At 33.4% G+C, this 23,582-nt stretch overlaps 1 protein-coding gene across 6 annotated transcripts in view; it reads right to left on the bottom strand.

The window, feature by feature from the left end:
• PPP1R12A (protein phosphatase 1 regulatory subunit 12A) overlaps positions 1-23,582 on the bottom strand; it is a 139,693-nt gene that overhangs the window by 47,785 nt on the left and 68,326 nt on the right. For all 6 annotated transcript variants that reach the window (XM_077845622.1, XM_077845616.1, XM_077845620.1 and 3 more), the window contains exons 4-9: positions 17,083-17,242; positions 12,875-13,019; positions 6,656-6,730; positions 5,874-5,962; positions 5,360-5,517; positions 1,401-1,522 (exon numbers count right to left, since the gene is read on the bottom strand). In XM_077845622.1, coding sequence (XP_077701748.1) covers positions 1,401-1,522; positions 5,360-5,517; positions 5,874-5,962; positions 6,656-6,730; positions 12,875-13,019; positions 17,083-17,242 — 749 coding nt within the window. The remainder of the gene's footprint in view (positions 1-1,400; positions 1,523-5,359; positions 5,518-5,873; positions 5,963-6,655; positions 6,731-12,874; positions 13,020-17,082; positions 17,243-23,582) is intronic.

The raw sequence follows: 23,582 nt of genomic DNA on the forward strand, positions 1-23,582 counted from the left end.
TTTAGAAAAAGATTATTACCAGCAGTATGGATTTTCAAAAAATTCTCTAGTTTATTATTCTAAAAGATTCATATTTTCACCACTTGGAGCCAAATCCAAAGATCAAGAATGTCGACAATATAATAGAAACACTATAGGGATTTAAAATCAGTCCTCAAACCCATGCCAACCAAATAATGTCAGATAAGCAACAAAATAAGAAGTCCAAAGGCAGAGACATGACAGTTAAACACAATGTGCAATCCCTCAGTGGGCCCTTGATTTAAAAAAACAAACAGAAGAACATTAGTAGGAGGACAATTGAAAAAATCTTGACTAAGGTTTGTATATAATAAACATAGATAATAGTATTATATCATAGTTAAATATTCTAAATAGGATCATTTTAGTATGAGAATGAAGGAAAATGCTTTTGTATTTAGGACATTCATACTCAAGAATTTAGGGGTAAAGAGTTATATTGATTGCACTCAATTCTTAAATGTTTCCACAAAAAAGTGTGTGTGTGTGTGTGTGTGTGTGTGTGTATACACAGACAGGGAAATGAGTATGCTCATTAAAGATAAGTATGGGTTGGTGGAAAGAGGGCTTTAAAAAGAGACCAGTGGTAAAAAAAAAACAAGATAAACTAGAACAACGCCCATAATCTTTAATTTGGGTTAAAATAACTACAGGTTTCAGAGTAGCAGGGAAAAGAAAAATCTTTAAAAAGATGAACACACTAATTGGAAAGTACTGTTTGGTGGAGAAAAGGAGCAAAAAGATAGAGAACAAATTGGAAACAGAACAAGGGAGAAGAGGAAGAAATGAAACTACCAATTTGAGAGCGCTTAGTCAATTAGCCAGGCTCTCTCTCTCAATCAAAGTCCTAATGCTAATTTATTTTCTCTTTGTTTATTATTTTTGTTTGGCTTTCTCCTGATAGATAAGGAAGACCATAACTTGCTCAAGGTCCTTACAATTAATAAGCAGTGGTGTCAGGAGTGGATCTCTGGTTTATTCGACATCAGATATCATACTCTTACTGGCATACCATACCTGCATGCCTGGTGCTTTGTACAGAGTTAGAAAATCTAGATTCTAGCTGTCTCCTTGATTTTTGGTAGTATTTTCTGTGCTTAATTCACACATATGTCAAATTATCAAAATGCACCTTTACTGAACAGGGATAAAGAATATAAAACCCATGTTTCTCAGAAGTTCAACAAAATAAAAACTACCACGACCATAAGTTTTCATGTGCAAACTAATACTTTCTCAGTCAAATTAAAAATAAAAATATATTCTTATTCTAAACCTTAAATATTTTTGGAATAAACCATAAAAATTTAAGAACTGTCTTAATGCTTTAGTACTTAAACAGAGTATATGTATTTTTAACAAACACAATTTTAGCTTACCTTTTTCATAGGTGACGTAGGGGTTGCCTGACCAGATGACACAGGTGTTGTGACAGCCACGGGAGCCGCTGGTGTACTAGAAGTATTGGTATTAGTTACGGAAGCCATGGGCTTTGTCTTATCTATTACAAAAACACAAAAAATATTGAGTAAGATTCAGTATGGATTGTTTCAATGCTAGAAAAATAGTATTTTATATTTATTTTTGTTTAAGGTTTTGTTAATTCAAGTCTTTTCTATTTTTCTCCCTTATAACAAGTGATTTTTTTCAAGGAATTTCTAGAAATGTTTCAATATGTATGCTGAAATAAATAATAGAACATGATGACAAACAACAAAGCTTCTAAGAATAAAAAGTAAAACAGAATCTGACTAATATATTTAACATTATAGAAATATAAAAAAAATGATACTTAAAAGCTGAGCGCATGAATACAGCATAACTAAAAAGGTTACAAGAACAAACCTCAAGTGTCCACCATCCAATTTATCATTATTAATATTGTTAAAGCCCTTCTATTAATTTGATTTCAATGAAGAATAAAAATTTCAAGTCCTAGAGGAAAAAAAAGCCCAAAAGCAAAAATATGCTTCCCTGGTTATTCCTTCAACTACCTCTCAAATTTATAAATCATTTGGAAGGAAATTAAACTTTTGGTTGAGTTCCTATTTCCAGCTCATTTATGAGGAAAAAAAAAAAACACTTGTAAAAAACCAGTTTGGTAAATACCTTATGAAAGAGGATATTTTACATCATTAGGGTATTTTACATCAGCAAAATCATTATTTTACATCAAATAGTTTCCCAAGGAAATAACCTTACAAAAAAGTAGTAAAAGAAATAACTTAGAAGTTGTCAAATCAAGCTGTAGCTCTACAGGGAAATGACTGTTTTCTCAAGCTTGCCAAATAAAGTATGATAAAACCTTGATGATATTAAAAGAATGAGACAGAGGGAACTATACAGCATTTACATGGATTAATTCTTGAGATAGAGTCAAATTTTCCTGGCAAAACCAACCACTAGCAACAGGAAGAACAAAATTATCATGGTACAATGTTTCAGAGGAACATTTAAAGTTAGCTCAGTGAGAAACTGAGCAGAGTGATTGGTATGCTTAAACTCCAAAGGAGGAATACAATGCAACTTGATGGCAATTAGTTCTATTTGTAGTTACAGAGCAGTATAGTTTATCATTAAAAAAAGAAAAAGAAAAAAAAAATAAAAAAAAGAAAAAAAGAAAAGGAGAAAGAACTAACCGTTTATAAAGAACTATCCAGATCATTTAGTCCAATTCTTATTTAATAAGCAAGGAAATTTCAACCAAAGAGGTCAGGAGACTTGCTTGTTAATGGCAAGACTGGCCTCATCTGAAGTCTTGTTTGTTTTATTTATTTTTTTGTCTTGTTTGTTTTAAATAGTTCCCCAAAGCCCAACATGGAACAGTGAATTAATTATATAGAAGGGGCCAATTAAGAAAACATTAATAACAAAATCTCAGAAATTTCTGTGAGATGCTTGGATTCTTGAATTCTACTACATTAGTAAAAAAAAAACTGATATATTAGTTAAAAGATCCAGGTACTAGTTCTGGCTTTCTTGTGCACACATACTGTGATCTGATTAGTAGTGATACATTCTACCACAGATTGGGGGACAAAACATGTCTCAAAGGGAGGAGAGTAACTACATAAAAAATAACTAAAACTTGTGGATATCTAAATCTAAATTTAAATTTCAATAATATCATTTCAGCTTCTAGTTTTCACAAAATGAACAAAGGAAACAGCACAAATTTAACTGAAATGATATTAGGTAAGCATGTGTATTAATCTTATTTAAATTAGCAGAGTTGAATTTTATAAAATTATTATGCAAAGTTAGCACTTTACTACAAAGCATTGTTATACAGTACCCATATAAAGTAGGAAAAATCTGAGAAATCTGAGATTACAGAGATATCTGAGATTAAATAAATTAACCACAGATACAATTACTCATAAACCAGTCTGTCCATGTTTTTAAAAACTGTGCATGCCAATTGTCATATAATTTACTTTTATAAATAGAAATATTTTAATTAGCATGTCATAAAAGCAAATTATAATATTCAATGACTACTCGGTTGCTTTATTTTCCAATTTTACCCATACTCTCACCAAAACAAAAGATATGCTGATTTATCTCCCAGCAATATGACAGCAATAAATTAAAAATTATATTCCTGGTGACTAAAATCTAGCCATTTACAGATCTCAAAAATTCTTTGTGGTTTTACCAAAAAATAATTTAATTGTAGAGTTAGTAAACTTCAATAAAATAAAGGAATTTAAAACACACTACCTGGCAACAAAGCTAGCCTTTATCTGTTTAACATTTTGTTTTTAATGGGAAACAGGTAATGAGTATCTTTTCTGATATGTTCATTTAGTAAATTTTAGCTTCTGCATTTTCTTATAGGAAATATTTTACTGAGCAAAAATAAAATGATCTAAAACTGTTATTGCTGTGTCTAGAGGAAATAAAGAAGCCCAAGAAATTCTAGAGCTTCATATTTACTGATGATCACCATACCGATCCTGATAAGGATAAATTTTTTTTTAATCAAAAATCTTAATGGAAATGGACTATTTTTTCTGATAAATTTACAGAATTTCACATTGGTCAGAGGATATGAACGATTAACTGATGCACAATAAGAAAAAAAATGTTATTTAATAAAAAGCACTCTGAGTTGGAAAATTGAACTTCGATAAAAACAAATGAAAAAAATTAAAAAAAAATAAAAAGCACTCTGATAAATAAAATGTATAAAAACATGTAGGTCAGATGAAGGAATGCAGAAACCATACCCTTGATAATAAAAAGGAAAAGAATGTAAATTGTGATAAAGACTTTGTAAAGAAATCTGGCAACATCCATGAAAACTGAAAATGTGACTAAATAATTCAGTATTTAAGTATACCTAGTAGAGAATCTCTTACCTATATAAAGAGGCAATTGTACAAATGATGACTATGTCACTGTCAACAATGGAAAAATGGGAGTAAGATAAATTTTTATCAGAAGGGAGACCAATGTATTTGGTGAATACTATACAACAACTAAAGGTAAGTTATGCAGGTAAAGATACAGACAGATGTAAATATATCTAAAAAATACAACTTCTGAGCGAAAACAAAAAGCAAGTTGCATAACAACTCCTAGGTATAAAAATAAAAACACAAAATTGTTCTCTAATTACTGTATTTTACTTCTGAATGTATGAGATGAGAATGTAAAAATAGAATGGAAGATCAAAGAGAAAACTCAAGGTAGTTACTGACTTTGGCAAGAAAGGAAAGGGAAGCAGACTAGGGCTCATGGTTAAAGAAGACAACTGTAATTTTAAAATTTTATTAAAACAAAAATTTGAAGCCAATATAACTAAATGTCAACAACTGTTCACTCTTGGTAGCTGGAATATGAAGATGTATTATACTTTCCTGTATCTTCAACATTTCTCGAAACAAAGCAAATTTCGCCACACCCCACAGGAAAGTATCTTGACTCAGCCTCAAATTTCTAAAATTTTACTATCATTTAGCAAATATTTGGGATGATACTGGGATCAGCTTCCTGGGTTTCTGGGCCTCAGAAAGTATTAGGAGCATTCTTGAATTGCTGGGAACCCATTTATACCCTATCTGTACCATCCTAAGAGAACCTTCACCTTCTTCAAACCTAAAAATACAGTTCAGCAAAATGCAGAGATGAGTAAGAACCTCCAGGTCATTAGAGAACAATAACCCACAACTATATTCAAGTTTCTAATACTCCCTGAAAGATAATTTACTGGCTTGTCAACATCTGAACAAGTAGCAAATCAGCCAAAAAGTTTCAAAATTAAAGCCTAAGTTTATCCTACTTTACATTCCATCAAAATGCAGTGAAAATCCCGTTATGCTTCAAATTTTACCTGTTTCAGCTTCTGATTCTGAGTCATCTTCTTCATCTTCTTCACTAGAGCAGCTAGATTCATCTTTCTTTCCTTCTTCTTCATCATCAACTTTTTCTTGTTCTAGAGATTCAATACGGGATGCATTTTTCTCTGGCTCAATAATCAGTGTCTCTTTGCTGTGAAAGGAAAACAGTTTTCAAATGATTAAAAACACGAAAGACCAAAAATCATTAATTTTTCTCAGATGAACAAAAATCTAATAATCATGTCTATGGTCTTCATGCCAATTCATTCATGACAATAACAAAATCTACTTTAATATTTTACTTACTTTTAATTTTAATTTATTTATTTGACAGAGACAGAGCACAAGCAGGGGGAAGGGCAGAGGCAGAGGGAGAAGCAGACTCCCCGCTGAGTAGGGACCTCGAAATGGGGCTTGATCTCAGGACCCCAGGATCATGACCTGAGCTGAAGGCAGACACTTAACTGACTGAGCCACCCATGTTGCCACATAGAATACTTTACTTACTTTTTAAAGGTCTTCTGTGACTGGTTATTGTCCATATTGGCTGTTGATTCAATTAGCGGAGATTTCTTTTCCCGTTTTTCACTATGCAGCTTTATAAAAGTTATGCAAATGAAAATAAGAATACTATTAAAACAGTATTCATGAGTAAAACACAGAATTTGAGATAACAACAAAGTAGTTTTCCAAACATGAAACAAAACCAAAACAAAACAAATAAAAGATTTAAGTTTTACCTGGAAAAAAAAAAGGGGGGGGTGGAGGCTTGAATAAAGAATAAACAGAACTAAATAGTTAAAAAGCTAAGTGAAGGACAAAGTTGAAGTTTTTGCTCCCTCCAACTTTAGATCACTGATAAAGTCAGGACCAATGAGCCACTTAGGACGTTTAATGGTACTCTACACTTAAAAATCTGTTTCCTACTTAGAAAATTTCTTCCTTATCTAGGGCCCGCTATTTTAGAAATCTGAGATTTTTTTAGTCTCCATCTTCTAAGCAAACTTTATCATGAAATTACAAAAACCATGTTATTCTTGGGTACATTATACATTATAGAAATACTCATTTTGTGAAGGGGAGGTAAGAGAAATGGGCATAAGCAATACAAAAGGTTGAACACTACTACTATTCCTTTATTCTCTTTCACTGTCATATGGTTTTGACTGTCAGGAAGAACTTAAAATCAAAAAGTATAAAACATCACAAAAATACTTTCTCAACTGTCTGAAAGTTAATGCTATTAGGAAAATTCACTACTACAATTTTTAGACAGTCATCACACATACCAGATTTTGTTTCTTTTGCAATTCTTCTAAATATCCTAAAATATCTTCATCTGCTACATCAAACGCTGTCTGGCCCTAGGTAGGAAACAAAGGGGGTTGGTGATGGTAAAAAGTCAATAAACTATAAAACACCTTCAGTGATTCTGTATAATCATATCGAAAGAAGTTAGATAACATTTTGTTATGTATGCAGTTATGTATGTAGTTTGTTATAGATGTAGTAACACAACAGTATATGACTAAAGGAGATGTATGAGAAATCCATATGAGAGAGAAGCAGCTGATATATCTCCCCTTACTCTCTTTGGTAGCAGCTTTATTGACATAAGACTCACCATACAAATAGCCATTTAAAACGTACAACTCAACTGTTTTTAGTATATTCACGGAGTATTACAACCTTCACCATAATCACTATAGGACATTTTCATCACCCCAAAAAGAAATGACCTCCCCACCTCATCTCCTTTCCCAATCCTCTAGCCCAAGGCAACCACTAATCTATGTTCTGTTACTATAGATTTGCCTGTTCTGAACATTTCATGTAAGTGGAGTCATACAATACATGGTCCTTTGTGACTGGCTTTTTTCACTTTGTATGTTTTCAAGTTTCATCCATGTTGCCACATGGAATACTAACTGTAATCTTTTTTTATTGCTGAATAATTGCACGACACACCACATGTGTTAATCTATTTATCAGTTGATGGATATTTGCTTTTGCTTTAATATCCAACATACTGCTATGAACAGTATGGTATATGTATATGGTATATGGTATATGGTAGTATATGGTAATATATAACAATACTGCTATGAACATTTGTGTACAAGTTTCTGAGTGAACATTGGTTTTCATTTTTGGGGGGACATAGCTCTAAGGGAAATTACTGGGTCATGTAACTATATGTTTAAGCTTTTAAGGCCTTTTTTCTTTTTGTTACCTCCATAATAATTAAAGTCTTAACAGAATAACAAAATAAAAATATACAAAAATATATATATATATTTCTAAACTGCCTAAAAGTTCAGCAAGCCACAGGTATGCCTTAGTTTCAAAAATTAGCTCAGATGCACATCTGTCAATCTATTTTTATTCACTGTGGAAAAGAAAATCTCAAAGAGCTGTTGACTAAACATAGTAAGGTTTTCTCCCATTGCCTGCATTTGTCCTTATAATAACCCTACTGGTACAGGTTTCCAGAATGTCAAAAAAAGTTTGGTATTATAATACATTCTACTTTATATGTTGGCCAATATATGATCCTTTCTTAGAAAAAAATTTTTTTCAACAAGAAAATATATCATTCTGAAAGAAAATTCAAATTTCTTTGATAAAAGGAATCTTGCAGCTACAAAAAAGCCAGATGAGTAGAAAATAATGACTTCTAAAATCACATAAACTCTTCCATTAAAAAATAAATCTACAACTCTCAATTCTAGACCAACATTAGGATGTTGCCATCTACTTGGATGGGAGTTACATTTCCCAGTACTATAAAATGAGATAAAAGCTACCAATATCTGAGTTGTTTTTTCCATTGTCTGTTTATAAAATAAAAAAATACGGCCTATATAATGTATTCTAAAAATACACGAAATGCTCCCTTATCAAGATAGGGGAATGAACGTATTTAAAATTTACAGGCTTCAAAAACACTTTATATATCTGCCTTTTCTCATTAGAAAATCTTCCCAGCAAGGATTTAAGAGGCAGTCTATCCTTTCCCACTCAGTCCAGGAGAAAATGTTTTAGCTTTAATAAACTTCCCCCTCCTTTACAACCTTGAGTATTAAATGCTAAGAATTAAATTCCTGAAGAATAAGTGGCTCTGAAACAAAATAACTGGCTCAAATTTTGAAGGCACCCTTTAGATTAGAAATACATGTTAATCCATTTTGCTATATCATAGTCTCTTTGCATAATTAGTTCTATAATGTTACACATGCTATGTTATGCATTGTTTTCAAGATCATGTTATGTGAAAATAACTCATTGGCTTCTTTTTAAGTATTATTTTAAGCATTTATCAACCCTTCTAATGAATGAAATACTGTATCTTAAAAATTTTTTTGAATTATAATTAAATTTTAGCCGTGGTTAAATGCAATGGGGTTATTTTAGTAACCAAGGAATTTTCCTTTATAAGAATAAGAAATTGGATCACCTTACTAACCTTTCTTTTCACTTTCTCCCTTGATAAATGAGTCTACTTTGCAAACAGCAGCTGATAGAGAATAAAAACTAGAGTAAAATGCAGGCTATAAACAGAGAAAAGTTTCTAATTTCAGAAAAGCATAGCACTCAACCATGCTCATTAAATAATATATAGGACAGTTATGAGCTAGCCAATTGTAAAGTTATAAACATGACCTGGTTCCTAACTACTATAAGGCTACTATGCTTCATTAATGGGATGCTAACACAGGGCATACAAGCAGAATTACTCAACGCAACCAAGAAACAATAGAGGAGGGCACAGTGCTGAGGTATGAGAAAATAAGAACTCTTACCAATCAAGAAAACAATCTTAAAAAAATTACTGCTTAAAAATTAGTTTACAATACAACTGTAAATTACCAGAGTCACATCAGACCTACTGTTGAAGTCTAACTTCATAGACTATTCTTTTCTCACTTATTCTAACTAAATTGCTTTTGCAGGTGTGATCTCTCTTCATTTTCACAGCAACCAGTGAAGTAGTCAGGACAACCATTATAGATCCTACCGCATAGATGAGGAAACTTATGCTGACAGTATGACATCTGCTCAAGGTCATGCAGGCAATGAAAGCAAAGTGGGAATAGACTCTAGGTCTCTACTGCTTCACTGTCTTTATAGAAAATAAGAATAAGCTCAGATAAAAGCAGGAAAAACAATCTGTATGCTCGTTAAGCAGAGTGGTTTTGTTATTCACTTAAATCTTTGTAATAACAGCTATCAAACTAAAAAGTTGTCTACTAATCACCGTAATATGCATTAAAAGAAAATTCCAATTAGAAAAATATCTTAGTTAATACTTAAAAAGGGACAATATTTGGGTACATTCTAGTAAAACAATTATTTTAATAAAGAAACAAAAATCTTTGTTTAAACTCTGTATCACATAATTTGTAACAATGAGTTAAAATGACAGCAAATGTCTTTAATAAGTTAAAGAAACAAGATAAAAATCTGTTTAAGAACATTTCTCCTACTCTTATGTAGAAAGACTTTCAGATTTTCTATGATTTGTTGCATTTTCTATAGTATACATTTACCAAAATTGTATTTTCTATTAGTAAAGATTCATCTAAACTGTGAAAGTTTTGTAAGTACATTGCTTTGATATCATTTTAAAAAGAAATTTACTAAAAATCTTTAATCTACAAGTACTTACAGTACCAAATGACAAGATCAATTTACCCAAACAGGCTTACACAATAAAGACTAATTTTGATTGAACATGAAGTATGACATTTTTAAAAAATGCAGCCAGTGATAAGAGATTAACTCACACAAGTAAAATTTATAAAATTAAAATTTTAAAGATTAAGTCTTGTAAAAGTATCTTCCATTACTATAGAATACAGTCTCCCTCCCAATAACAACAAAAATGCTTGCATTTTGGAATACTTATGGCATAAAAGCCTTTAGAATGCTACATACATTATGTAGCTTCTTGCTGTTAAAAGATATCTTTAAAATTTGATATTTTAAGAGAAAATCCAATTTTGATAAAATTTTAAAATCGTATTTTTATAACTCATGAGTTAGTATCTGGAGATATAAAACATGAGAAATAAAAAACTAAGAAGCTGCAGAGGGACTTAGCAGAATAAATTCTTTTTTTTTTTTTTTAAGAGATTTACTTATTTATTTTAGAGAGCAAGAGAGAGAGAGAGAGAGAGAGAGAGAGAGAGCACGCATACGTCCACAAGTCCAGGGAGGGCCAGAAAGAGAGAATCTGAAGCAGATTCCCAGCTAAGCACAGAGTTCAATGCAGGGCTTGATCTAATGAGATCATGACCTAAAGGCCAGTACCAAGAGAGTCAGGCACTTAACTGAGTCACCCAGGCACTCCTAGAATAAATTATTCTCAATTAATTACACTAATTATTAGGGACTTATAGGAAAATCACTTGACTTCTCTGATTATGTTCTCAAACTCTATAGGGTTGTTAAAGGATAGCATTAGAGAATATATGTGAAAACAAATTGAAAAGTATAAAATTCTAAGGAATTATGGGGCATAACTCTTTAAGATCATATAAAGATATACTGAATGATGAGGGGAGTATGAACGTAGGATGGCACAAGAAACTGCTACTAATTGATAGAAACAAAAGGAGATGAAGCAAAACGACTTATATGCAGTCTTTCTCTTCGAGCATAATTATAATCAACTGTACCGCATAGGAATTAGACAATTATAGAACATATTACAATAATTTTTTCATACATACTATATATTGCCTATGATTCACTACCAAAATATGTTTAAACTGGAAAATGATACAATGTTTTTGGAAAACCATTTCTATTAATAAGCTTCTCTTTTGGTCCTTATCTGGAGACCCCTACCAATGAATGAACCAATTATCAGTAATGTCCATGTCAACAGACAAATGGCCGTTAGGGGATGCTGTTTGGGAAAAAGACAGGAATGCAGAACAGAGATTAGAATATAAAAGGTATTTACTAATTTCTTCAGAAAAATCCCAACTGCTGGGGGAATTTCTACACGAAGGAGAGGAAATATGAAATGTCAAGCTAAAATTAGCGGGCCTTTTACCTAAAATTTAACAGTAGCAACATCTGTCTTCTAATGCTGATTACAAAACAGAAAACTGTTATAATAAAAAACAATAGAGCAAATTATCAAAAGTTTTGACTACAAAATTAGGTTGAAGACTTTATACTTATGTATAAAAGCAAACCTGTACCTAGAGCCTCAAACATATGGATCACTCTCAAACATTTTTTATCTTGATTTTCCTGAGATTTTCACCATTTCTAGGACTTTTACTTGCCTGCACATTTCTTACTTAAAACGTATTTATAAATATACACGTGAAATGCTCTAGAAAGAACAAAGGAGTTCAGAGGCTTTTTTATTGTTTTATGTCAGCAACTAGGACATAAATCTGCACAGTAGTGCAGTATCCCAACCTCCAAACACCCACAGGAAATCTTGGGCATATGGTATATCATATTTGTTCTCTTCCCTTTGCAGATCCCCAGTTAGAAACTGCAGTTAATCAGAGCATAATCAGTACTAGCACTTATATTAATGGACACAGCAGAGTCAGATGGTGCCAATGGAATAAAATGAGATCATCTTAGGAACTTCTGCTAAGTAATCTACTACATTATCTTAGACAATGCAATATATAAGGGATATTCTATGCAAGTTAAGGGTAATCAAGCCCACTAGAGGAGATGTGTTTTTAAGCTCTTCAACTGTTGGTAGATGGTAAGAATCATGAACAAGGAATAGGAGGGAACTAATAGGAATATTGGTGACACTGGTAACTGACTGATGGTGCTTAGAAGGAGCAGAGGAAAAAGTATCTGATCTAATAGGAAATCGGGTAACCTGAATCTGTTCATGATTTTGTACAAAACACTGAAATGACATTCGCTCCTCTATACCTAATTGTGTGATACTAAGTAAATCTTTTACCTCATAAACGGTTTTCTCATCTGCAAAACTAAACTAGATGTTGGATCTCAATTATTTTATTTTTTTATTTTAAAACTTCCTGGTTATACTATTCTCACGTACTGTAAGACCCCACTATCCAAGTCATTTAAAAAGCTACTGTAAGCAAGCTGTTAAGATCATCAGCTAAAGAGAAATAGAAATATATTTCTGTATGTGTTTCAACTCAGAGTGATGGGAGAGAACATTCACAGAGAAATGCATAATTTTCTTAATTTATGAATTCCAAAGTACCCAAATCTACTCCATTATGTATGGTAATCTGATTACTCAAAGAGTAATGCTTCTTTCTTTGAGGAACAAGACCAAAACTACCTCACAAGTAGCTGAGAAACACTTTAACAATCAATAATAAAAATCATAAATGGTTGACAAAATGTTGTACAGTTCATAAAACTTAATACAATTATATAATTTATATTCCAAAATTTGGGGGATTTTAAAACATTTATTTATAAAAGCTATTGGATATTTCTAAAAGTTTAAATATTTAAAATACAATTAAAAGGCCTACCACTTTGTTGACCATCTCCATATCACACAGATTGTCCACTAAAATTCGACATGCTTCTTCTTTACCCCAGTGAGCAGCAGCATGAAGAGGTGTCCAGCCATCATAATCTTTAATATTAACATCATAGCCTGCCTGTATTAAAAGTCTAAAGAAATTATAGTAAGTTAGATAATCATTAAGAAATCTAAAAATGAGAAAATATAACCTCTAGCTTTATACCATGCAAGTTAATAAAACTTTGTGATGCATTTCTTTTCCTAGTTCACATCTTCTCCCTTCCCTTCAATGAATTAACTAGGACAAAAGAAAATAATTCTCAGAAAACTTTACCAAAGAGGATCTTGAACTACTGCCATATTAATGCATTCAGGTTTAATTAATTCCTAATGATTAGTAAGTCTTATGGTTTGGTGTAACACTGACTAATTCTTGTTAGTATGAATTATAGCTGAAATTTTCACAGGAAAGCCATTAATTTTTCATTGTGAACTCAAAAACTCCTGGATCAATTTGTATGTTAAACTGATTTATTGTAGGGAAGTCTTCGGGTGTCCATATAATATATCATCTCAGGCTAAATGTGTTCTAAAAATATACTGGGATCAAACAAGTTTTTTTGTAGTTTTTCTGTTGCCTTGCAATTGAGGAAAGCTTTCACAAACCTTAATGATCTACCATGGCTAATTTTTAGAGGGAAATGACAATCTTTTAGGAACAAAACAAAGCAAAACCAATATTAAGGGGTCGATTCTACTTTTCTGCAGCAGTAAGAAAGCAGGTATTCTAATTATCAACAAGGCTAGAAAGGAGGAATACATTTTAATACAATCAAAGAACTGTATAAATTATGTTTGTATACCCTCCTAACTGTATATTGACATTAACTTTTATTTTGTTTAGAAACTAAGCTCAAAAGAGCAAAGAATGGTTCTATAAATTGCACATAGCACAGCCTCACACACACAGGCGAACAGTAAATTCTTTACAACTCATGAAATCTGGTTGACCTTTACCTTACTTTCCAAGAAGCTGAGCTTGAGAAGGGCTTCTTTTTACCTATAGGAGGGGTGGCAGTGATAGCTAATACACAATCCTTCATTTATTTATGTTACAAGAACAGATCCCCTATTTCCTATGAATATGTAAAGCATCTGTTTCCAATTCTGGATCTAAAAACTATCCTGAGAGCTTGTTAAAAAAAAATATTCCCTAGCTCCACCCCAGTCCTGTGGAATAAAGCAGTACATTCGGAGATGAGCCCTGCCAATTTACGTTTTTAGTAAGTCTCCTGTTACCTGCCTGCAGACCAATATTTAAGAGCCTCCAATCTAAAGAACAGGCTAACAGATATAAGTCTAGAGATTAAAGTTTAAAAAAAATGTGTCCATTACCATATATTATCAGAAACTTTGTTAACAGAGACAGAATAATATTGTAAGATATTAAAAATAAAACCCCCATTAAAAATATGAACAATAATAATATTAAATATTCTGAGCAGCAAAAATTATGTAAGTACTTGGGAGTCTATGTGGAAAGGAAAGACAGAAAGGTAGATTTTTTTTTTTTCCATAACCACAGGGCTCTCTCTTTATGCCAGGCCATACAATACTCAAAAAAATAAAACAGTCACTTATTGTATTCAAGGAGATTCTGATGGAAGACAAAAGTCAGGTAAAACAACCCTCAAAGACATGGCGATGCAACGGCAGTACAGAGTTGAAAATCACCAAAATCAATTGAAAGGGGTTGTGTGTGTTTGTGGGGAAAAGGGTGGGAGTAGTAAGTGGGGGGAAGGTTACATCTGAAACCAATATCTTCTATTTATTTTTCATTTCATACATATTTTTATTTATTTTCATAATAATATATTTACAAAGTTCAAAAATAAAAAAGAATGGCTATATAGGGAAATCATACTCCCACTGCTGACCTTTAGCCAACCAGTTTTCCTTTCCTTAGATACCTATGTTACTAATTTTTTTTTTAAGAGTTTATTTGAGACAGAGAAAGACAGAGAGAGAGAGAGAGTGAGAGCGAGAGCATGTGCATAGAGAGAGAGTGAGAGGGAAAAGCTGATTCTACGCTGAGCAGAGAGCCCGATATGGGGCTCAATTCTCGGACCCTGAGATCACGATCAGGGCCAAAGGCAGATATGCTTAACTGACTAGGCACCCAGGTCCCCAATATCCTACTAATCTTGAATGGATCCTTAGAGAGATTTTACGTATGTATCTGCAAATACAATTTAAAAAATGTTTTTTTCTTGAAGATTTTATCTTTTAAGTAATCTCTACACCCAACATGGGGCTCAAGTCCACAACCCTGAGACCAAGAGCTGCATGCATGCTCCACTGACTTAGCCAGGTAGGTTCTCCTCAAATTTTGAAATACAAACACAAATGATGAATACTTCTGCCCTTGTTTTTGTTTTTTTTTACAGTTAATGATTCCTAGTGCTCTATTATCTATATGTAGTGTTTTAACTGCTATAGGAGTATTCCAGTGAAAGGAGGTACCAAAATTTATTCAATATTCTCCTATTCCTATTACAAACAATGTGGTTAGCACATACCTTATTTCCTGTGAGAAATCTGTAAAAAAATATTTCTAGAGGTAGAACTAACTGCTAAGCCAAAGAATAACTGTTACTTTGATAGAATCTGCTCAATTGTCATACTTTCACCAGTAACGTAAGAGTGCCTTTTCCTCAATCTTGCCAACACAGTGTGCCAAACATTTTAATCTCTGCCAATATCACAGATGAAAAATGGTAATTCATTGAAGCTTTATCTGTATTTATTATGAATAAGGTTGAGCATGTTTTTTCATAGGCTTAAGAGCCTTGAATTGAGCAAAGGATCGAAAGGAATTTGCCTCCAAGTTGAAGAGATGGTGAATGAAGGTATCTAGACAGAAACAAAGTAGGCATTAAGACATCATGACAGAACTTCAAGTAGATATATATAGTTGGAATAATGCACACCGGAGGAGCAATGGTAGCAGCTTAGCTTCAAAGGACGACTCATGGTCTCATGTACCGATTTGAGGAATTTAAAATATATCCTACTCCTCACTGAAATCTTAATAAAGAATTTTAAGAACCTAGACTACCTAATTACAAAGACCACTTGGAAGTTGTCTAGAAAACGATTTTACAGTGCAATCTAGTACTCAAAAAATATTACCTCTCTTATATGCAATCCTCTAATATTTTTAATTTTTTCTTTTAAAAAAATGCTGCTGTCAAGTCACTGAATTTATCCATGATCTGCTAACAGGATTTGTGACTTTGCTAAGTTTTAGATTAGAAAGAAGCACATAGGAGGACAAGAAAAGGTAATTAAAAGTTAATTGCACTATTCTAGAGATTTCAGTTATTGAAGTGAATAGGGATTGAAAAAAGGAGGAAACTTGGGAATAGCTGACCCATTTGAATTTCACTGTTTTCACTGAGCAGAGGAAATAAGGAGAATAGTTTGATACTAGAAGCTCTAGTGGAACATAACAATATAAAGGATGCAGAAGATTCTGCAGAAGGCTAGTCTTATTTCCTTTCACATACACATAACAAAAGTTATGCACTGAATTATTTTTTCATATGGCTACCAACACCTTTTTATTGCATAAGTAGAAAAAAAATGTATTCTGATATAACAAAGTTATGTTTCAAGGAAATCTGCCAATCCCTATAAAGTCTCAGTTACTTATACCTTGATATTTATTATTATGCTAAAAGCATTCTGAGTCCCAGTGTTATGTAGTAAAAAGAAAACTGCATTTTAGATAAATTACATGTAAATAAATATTCACTAGGAATCAATTTCTCTGAATTTGATGATTATGTTTCTATGTTTATATATAATACTGTTCTTAGTCTCAGTAACCAGAGTTTGCCAATCTGGGAACATCAAAATGTCTTTGTAGTAATTTGCCAGCCTAGAAGATAATGTATGATGGCTGTCTGACACTAAGTTGACTTAGTGAAAAACTACAACCAAAGAAAAGAATAGTAGAATAATCAAAATTCAAGATTAAAGAAAGGGCTTTAAAAATTAAGCAATAATATTCAAGGTAGTTTTTTCCCCTATAAATAGACATTAAATAACTTTTATAAACTTTCAAAATAACGTCTGCAAATATCTTAAGGGGACAGTAAATAAAGAAAATAAACTAAAGTAGAAAAATGACTGAAAAACAATACTTACTTTAAAACTTCTGTATAGCCTTTAGCGGCTGCAACATGAAGTGCTGTCCCTCCAGATTTTGCATGCCGAACATCATTTATATGGCCGCTATTTAGCCACTGTCTTGCATCTCTAAGCATTATTCGTTCTTCTTCTTTTCGAGCTGCTTCTATATCAACCCCTGATAAAATAAAAATTGCTTTTATTTTTTATTTATAGAAAATCTTTTTTTCTATGTTGGGAAATAAAATTATCCAAAACATTTCCAGTTTAAATAAAAATTAAAAGTGAAATTTTATTTTTGAAAAATGAGCTGTTAATAATAAGTTGGTTCAATGAAGAAATGTGGGAATACTGTAGCTATTTTATTAGCCTTCTCTATTGATTAGTTTTTGGCCCACAATATTATTTCGGGTTTCTTTTACCTTTTCTGATAAATCCTTTTGTTTCTAAAATTTGATTATTTCCTTACATACACCATCCTTTAGTTTAAAAGTAAGACAAAACAAAGCATAATTAAGTCTTAAATTTCAATCTAACTGCTTTGACTAGTCTGAACTCTAGCCTACTAGGTGGAAATATTTACTGAACACTTGAAACTTCAACTCAGAAGTGCTGTTTTCATCTAAAATTTACCAGGCTTTCAAGAAGATTCTCTACCAAACTCTTTATATACAACATATATAACATAGTACATTCTTCACTAATAATATCAGCATTATAATTTTAGTAAGTTAGATAGATGTTCATTCATTTAAAAGCATTAATTAAGCACTAAGATACATGGAGTTGGTAAGAATGGGAAGAATTCAAGAATGAACAGGATATTCTACTTCTTTCTTACTTTCAAAGAGCTCAAAATCCTGAGAAAAAATTAAAATAGAAAAGATAATCTTGAAATTCCTAAATGGTCTCATGTTGTCTCATGGCTTCAAATGCTGGCTATTTTATAAGCAGCATACACCACAATGCATCTATAGTTTGACTCCGAGAACCTAAAGAACTTATTAAAGGTAAAGAAATTGCTTTTTTTCCCTGTATCCCCACTGTCTAGATGAGTGCCTAATATAAAGTAAAAAGGGATCAGTAAATGTATACTAACTATATGATGAATGAATAAACAAATAAAAACAATTACACAAACATATCTTTTCAGCTAAGATCTCTCCTATAATTCACATCCATGTATCCAACTGTCTGGTCAGGATTTTTTTTCTTTCATTCATCCATTTATCCATTTACCCACCCAATCAGTATGTACCGAGTGCCTGCTAGATGTCAGGTACTTCTTATTAAGGTGCAATGGGTATAGAAATGAACTTCTAACATGACAGAAAATGATACATATATGAAGAAAAATAAAACAAGGTAAAGGGACAGAGGGTAATGATAAAAAGCTGTTATTTTATATGGTTTGGTAAAGAACACTCTTTTTGTTAAGCTGACATTACAACAAAAAGTAGAGGGACAGTCATACTCTAATTTGGGAGACATTCTAAGCAGAGGAAGTCCTAATAGGTTCTGAGGTAGGAAGCCTGCCTGGAATGTTCTTCTGTTTAGAAGGCCAGGCTATCTATAGGGTAATGAGAACAATGAGCAGGGTGACACAATCTGACTTAATTTAAGAGGATCACTTAAGCTGAAAAGTTAAGAGAAGAAACTGAGGTATCAAATTGGAGGCTACCGCAATAATTCAGATAAGAGATGATACTAGCTTAACCTAGGATAGTAAAGAAGTTGGATTCTGGATTCTTCAAGGTATAGCAAGAGAATCTGTTGTTCGTTTGGATGTAGGAGAAAAAGAGAAGTCACATATGAAAGGTTTTCAGCCTGAGCAATTGAAAAAGTTAAATTTTCAGTATGAGAAATGTGAAGTTTGAGATACGCTGACAGACATCTGATTGGATATCAAGTAGTCAGTTGGATATCTGAATTTGGAGAACAGAAAAGAGTCAAGACTAGGCAAATGATAAAATTATATGCCATAGGCACCTGAAACTTAATGCTAAAATCTTAACTCAAATTCCTTAGCCAGCTGACTTGCTGGCTTTCTTGTATTTACTATATTAGGTACCACTGCTTACCCAGCAACCTGAAAGACATCCTTAATCCTTCCCTTTACCTTACTCCCAGCCCTCATCCAATTAGTTCACAGACTATGAACCGCTATCTCCAAGACTGTCTTCTTGATGGTAACATAGTCCATCACTGTCTTAGTTCATGTCCTATATCCCACACTGTGACTATACTATTAGCCCTTAAACTCAACCTCAGTACCTTCTGATTCATTTCCTACAGCACTGTCAGACTGGTTTTCCATATCAAAATATAATCATTCACTTTTCTACACAAATTTGTCAATGGCTGTTCACCTCCTATAAGACAAAATTCAAGCTCTTTTGTGTAGACAAAGCCTTTTATATGATTTGGTCTCAATGCACTTTTAATATCTACTCTTTCTGTTCTAGCATCATTCAGTGTTCTTACCATCTAGATCTCTACAAAGGTCAAGTACATCACACTGGTGTGCTGTGGTACAAGCTATTATCTTCTACATGGACTAGAGCCTTCCCTTTTTTTTTTAAATAAATTTTTTATTGGTGTTCAATATACCAACATACAGAATAACACCCAGTGCTCATCCCGTCAAGTGCCCCCCTCAGTGCCCATCACCCATTCACCCCCACCCCCCGCCCTCCTCCCCTTCCCCCACCCCTAGTTCGTTTCCCAGAGTTAGGAGTCTTTATGTTCTGTCTCCCTTTCTGATATTTCCCACACATTTCTTCTCCCTTCCCTTATATGTTTATAGCAGCAATGTCCACAATAGCCAAACTGTGGAAGGAGCCTCGGTGTCCATCGAAAGATGAATGGATAAAGAAGATGTAGCCTTCCCTTGCCTAAGCAAATCACCATTTATTCAAGGCACAACTAAACTAACTCAAATGAAGTTCAACTTTTAAAAAGTAGACCATAGGGATCCCTGGGTGGCGCAGCGGTTTAGCGCCTGCCTTTGGCCCAGGGCGCGATCCTGGAGACCCGGGATCGAATCCCACGTCAGGCTCCCGGTGCATGGAGCCTGCTTCTCCCTCTGCCTGTGTCTCTGCCTCTCTCTCTCTCTCACTGTGTGGCTATCATAAATAAATAAAATAAAAAAAAATAAATAAAAAGTAGACCATAACTGAAAACACTTTTAAAATCCTCAAATTACATTAAGTACAGGTAAAGTCATCTTCAGACTAGAGACTTATATTTCATTATCACATTTGAAAGAAACTTTGAATAAGATTTCCCCAAAAAGGGGGCTATCCTTATCTAAGTACAAAGCAATTACCCTCTTTTGCCTCCAAATCATGCTCATATAAATTATATGTAAAAACAAACAGTTCAAGTTTAAAATTAAAGTATGTGTGAAGGGAAATTTCTTATGCTTAAGAAAACCCAGTTAGGAAGAAAGACTTTTCTTTCATATTTAAAAAAAAATTTAAATACTATTGTTTAATTACAAACCCTGCTTTAGTTCATTAAAATCTAGAAAAAAATCCCATACTGTACTACATATTACCACACTTCTTTTTCTAGTTCCACTGTTTTAACTAGCTGGTGACCTTGAGAAAGCTATCTTTTTTGAATATTAGTATAATGCGTTAAGAACACTGAAGTTGAATCTAGATTGCTGGGTCTCAATCTCTCATCAACCATTCACTAGCTCTCTTATTTTGGGCAAGACATCTCTGGTAATATTCAGTTTATTTGTAAAATATTTATCTGTAAAAAAAAAAAAAAAAGGGTAATGAAAGCACCTATCCCCTAACGTTGTTGTGAGGATTAAATTAAGATATGTGAAATGCTTAGATCAGGAGTAAGCACCAAGATACTAATTATTACTATCAGCTCTAAATGCCTATGGTTCTACTTCTCTTTTCTTGCTTTACAGTCTAAAAGAAAGAAAAAAAAATTAAGATTTATTTATTTGAGAGAGAGAGAGGAGAGAGAGTATGTGCACAGAAGCAGGGGGAGGGGCAGAGGGACAGGCAGGTTCCCTGATGAGCAGGGAGTCAGATGCCAGGCTTGATCATGACTTGAGCTGAAGGCCAACTCTTATCGGACTGAGCCACCCAGGTGTCCCAGAAAATTCTACAATCCATTTAACTGGTCCTTAGCCCACCTACTACAATTGCAAGGTTTTTAAATAATGAAATGATAGATACCAAAACTAGATTGAGTATAATATAACAAAGTGATTAGATTATTAACATCCAAAGTGATTAGATTATTAACATCCGTCACTACTATTGAAAAACAGTGAATATAAGATTGAAATGTAGCCAATCTCTTCATGAGAAACAATAAAAATAAATCGGAGTTTGGGCACAATTAAGAGATACAAAGACTGACCGACTTGTGTCCCAAGCTAAATAAAGACAATTGCATTAAAATATAAACCAGAAATACTTTTAGCTACTGCTCAATCATTACTACTTTGTTTTGTTTTCTTTAAGTAAACACTACACCTAATGCGGAACTCAAACTCATTACCCTGAAATCTAGAGTCAATATGCTCTACCAACTGAGCCAGCAAGGGAGCCCCAAATCAGGATTAGTTTCAAAGGCAATTTAATTAAGCATAATCAGTTATTTTTTTAAAAAAGATTTTGATTATTTATTCATGAGAGACACACAGAGGCAGAGACACAGGCAGAGGGAGAACTGGGCTCTCCCATGGGGGAGCCCAATGCAGGACTTGATCCCAGGACACTACGATCACGAACTGAGCCAAAGGCAGGCCTCAACCTCTGAACCGCCCAGGCATCCCAGCATAACCAGTTATTGATCAGATATATTAAATAAGAAATTAGAGCTGAAAGAATGGAAGAATTTAAAAATATTAAGTAAAAATGTTTATATCAGGATAAATAATTTGAGAAATCTTATCACTATAAGAGGTACATTTAAGGTGTTCTTTTTAGGATTATTAAAATTTATTAGAAATATCCTTATAATCTGTTTCTCTGGAATAAAGTTATACTATATAAGTTCATGTATTCCCATAATTCAAGTAAAATGAATACCATGAAGTATTTTCTAGGAGACATTCTTATTTTTTTTTTAATTTTTTATTTATTTATGATAGTCACACAGAGAGAGAGAGAGAGAGAGAGAGAGAGAGAAAGGCAGAGACACAGGCAGAGGGAGAAGCAGGCTCCATGCACCGGGAGCCCGACGTGGGATTCGATCCCGGGTCTCCAGGATCGCGCCCTGGGCCAAAGGCAGGCGCCAAACCGCTGCGCCACCCAGGGATCCCGGAGACATTCTTAATAAAATACAGTATGGTACAGTGGTGAAGAGTGTGGGTTCAAGATATCTGTCATACTATTTGGGATTGAACTACAGTAGTACTTCCTACCTATATGATCTTGGGTAAGTCACTGATCCTCAATCAGCCATCTGTAAAATGGGGGTAATAGTAGTAGTAATCTCTTAGAATTGTTGTGAGAATGAAATGAAATGAGGCACTTAAAGCCCCCTGGCTCAATGCCTGGCATACACTGTCAGCATTTAATAAGAGCTAGCTACTATTATTAGTATTAGCTTTTCACTTTTCAGTTCCAGGGTCATCTCACCTATTTCCCAGAATTCCTCCTCATCTACTATTCTCCTAGATGTACATTTTCCATTGTGACAGTGCCTAAGCTCCAACAAAGCACCAAATACTGTCATCTGGATGTCCTTTGGCTGCCACAAACTCAATATATCCCAAAACAAACTCATGTACTTCCTAAATCTGTTCCTGTTTTATCCCACATTTTCTGAAATTAATCATCACTAATTCTTTTTTTTTTTTTTTTTTAAGATCTTATTTGTTTGAGAGAGACAGAGCATGAATGGGGCAAAAGGGAGAGGGGAGACAGAAAGGGACAAGCAGATACCCTGCAGATTCTGATGAGGGGCTTGATCCCAGGACCTTGAAATCAGGACTTGAGTCAAGTCAGAGGTTTAATCGATTGAGCCACCAAGGTGCCCCAGCCATCATTAATTCTTAAACCGGAAACTTCAGGAGGCAAATAGCCTCAATTCTTCCTTTACCTCCACATTCAATTATTCACCAAAGTGTTTTAATTCTACCTTAATATTTCCTGAAGACAGCCTGTTCTTTTCTATATTAAATGTAATTGTTTTATCCTTTCAGCTGGACTAATTTAAGAGCCTTCTTCAAGGAAGATATGCCACCATGTATTTTCCATTCTAAATCATCCTCCGAACTGCCATCAACTATACTTCTAAAAACCAAATCTGATCAGGTTCATTTCTTGCTTAGAGATCTTTGCTGCATCTAATGCCTATAATGCCATTTGGATTCAGCAAATGTTTTCAGGTCCCTCCTACTCCTACTAATTCCATCCTGACTTTGTATCTCCATTCCTCTTCTAATGAGTTCTCCACATATGCAATGTCTCCAATTCCTTTTCTTTGCACACACTGATACCCTGCCTGACAGGCCTTTTTTGTCCACCACCTCCTTT

Source organism: Canis aureus, chromosome 13, assembly GCF_053574225.1.
Source record: "Canis aureus isolate CA01 chromosome 13, VMU_Caureus_v.1.0, whole genome shotgun sequence".
In the NCBI taxonomy this organism is placed as follows: domain Eukaryota; kingdom Metazoa; phylum Chordata; class Mammalia; order Carnivora; family Canidae; genus Canis; species Canis aureus.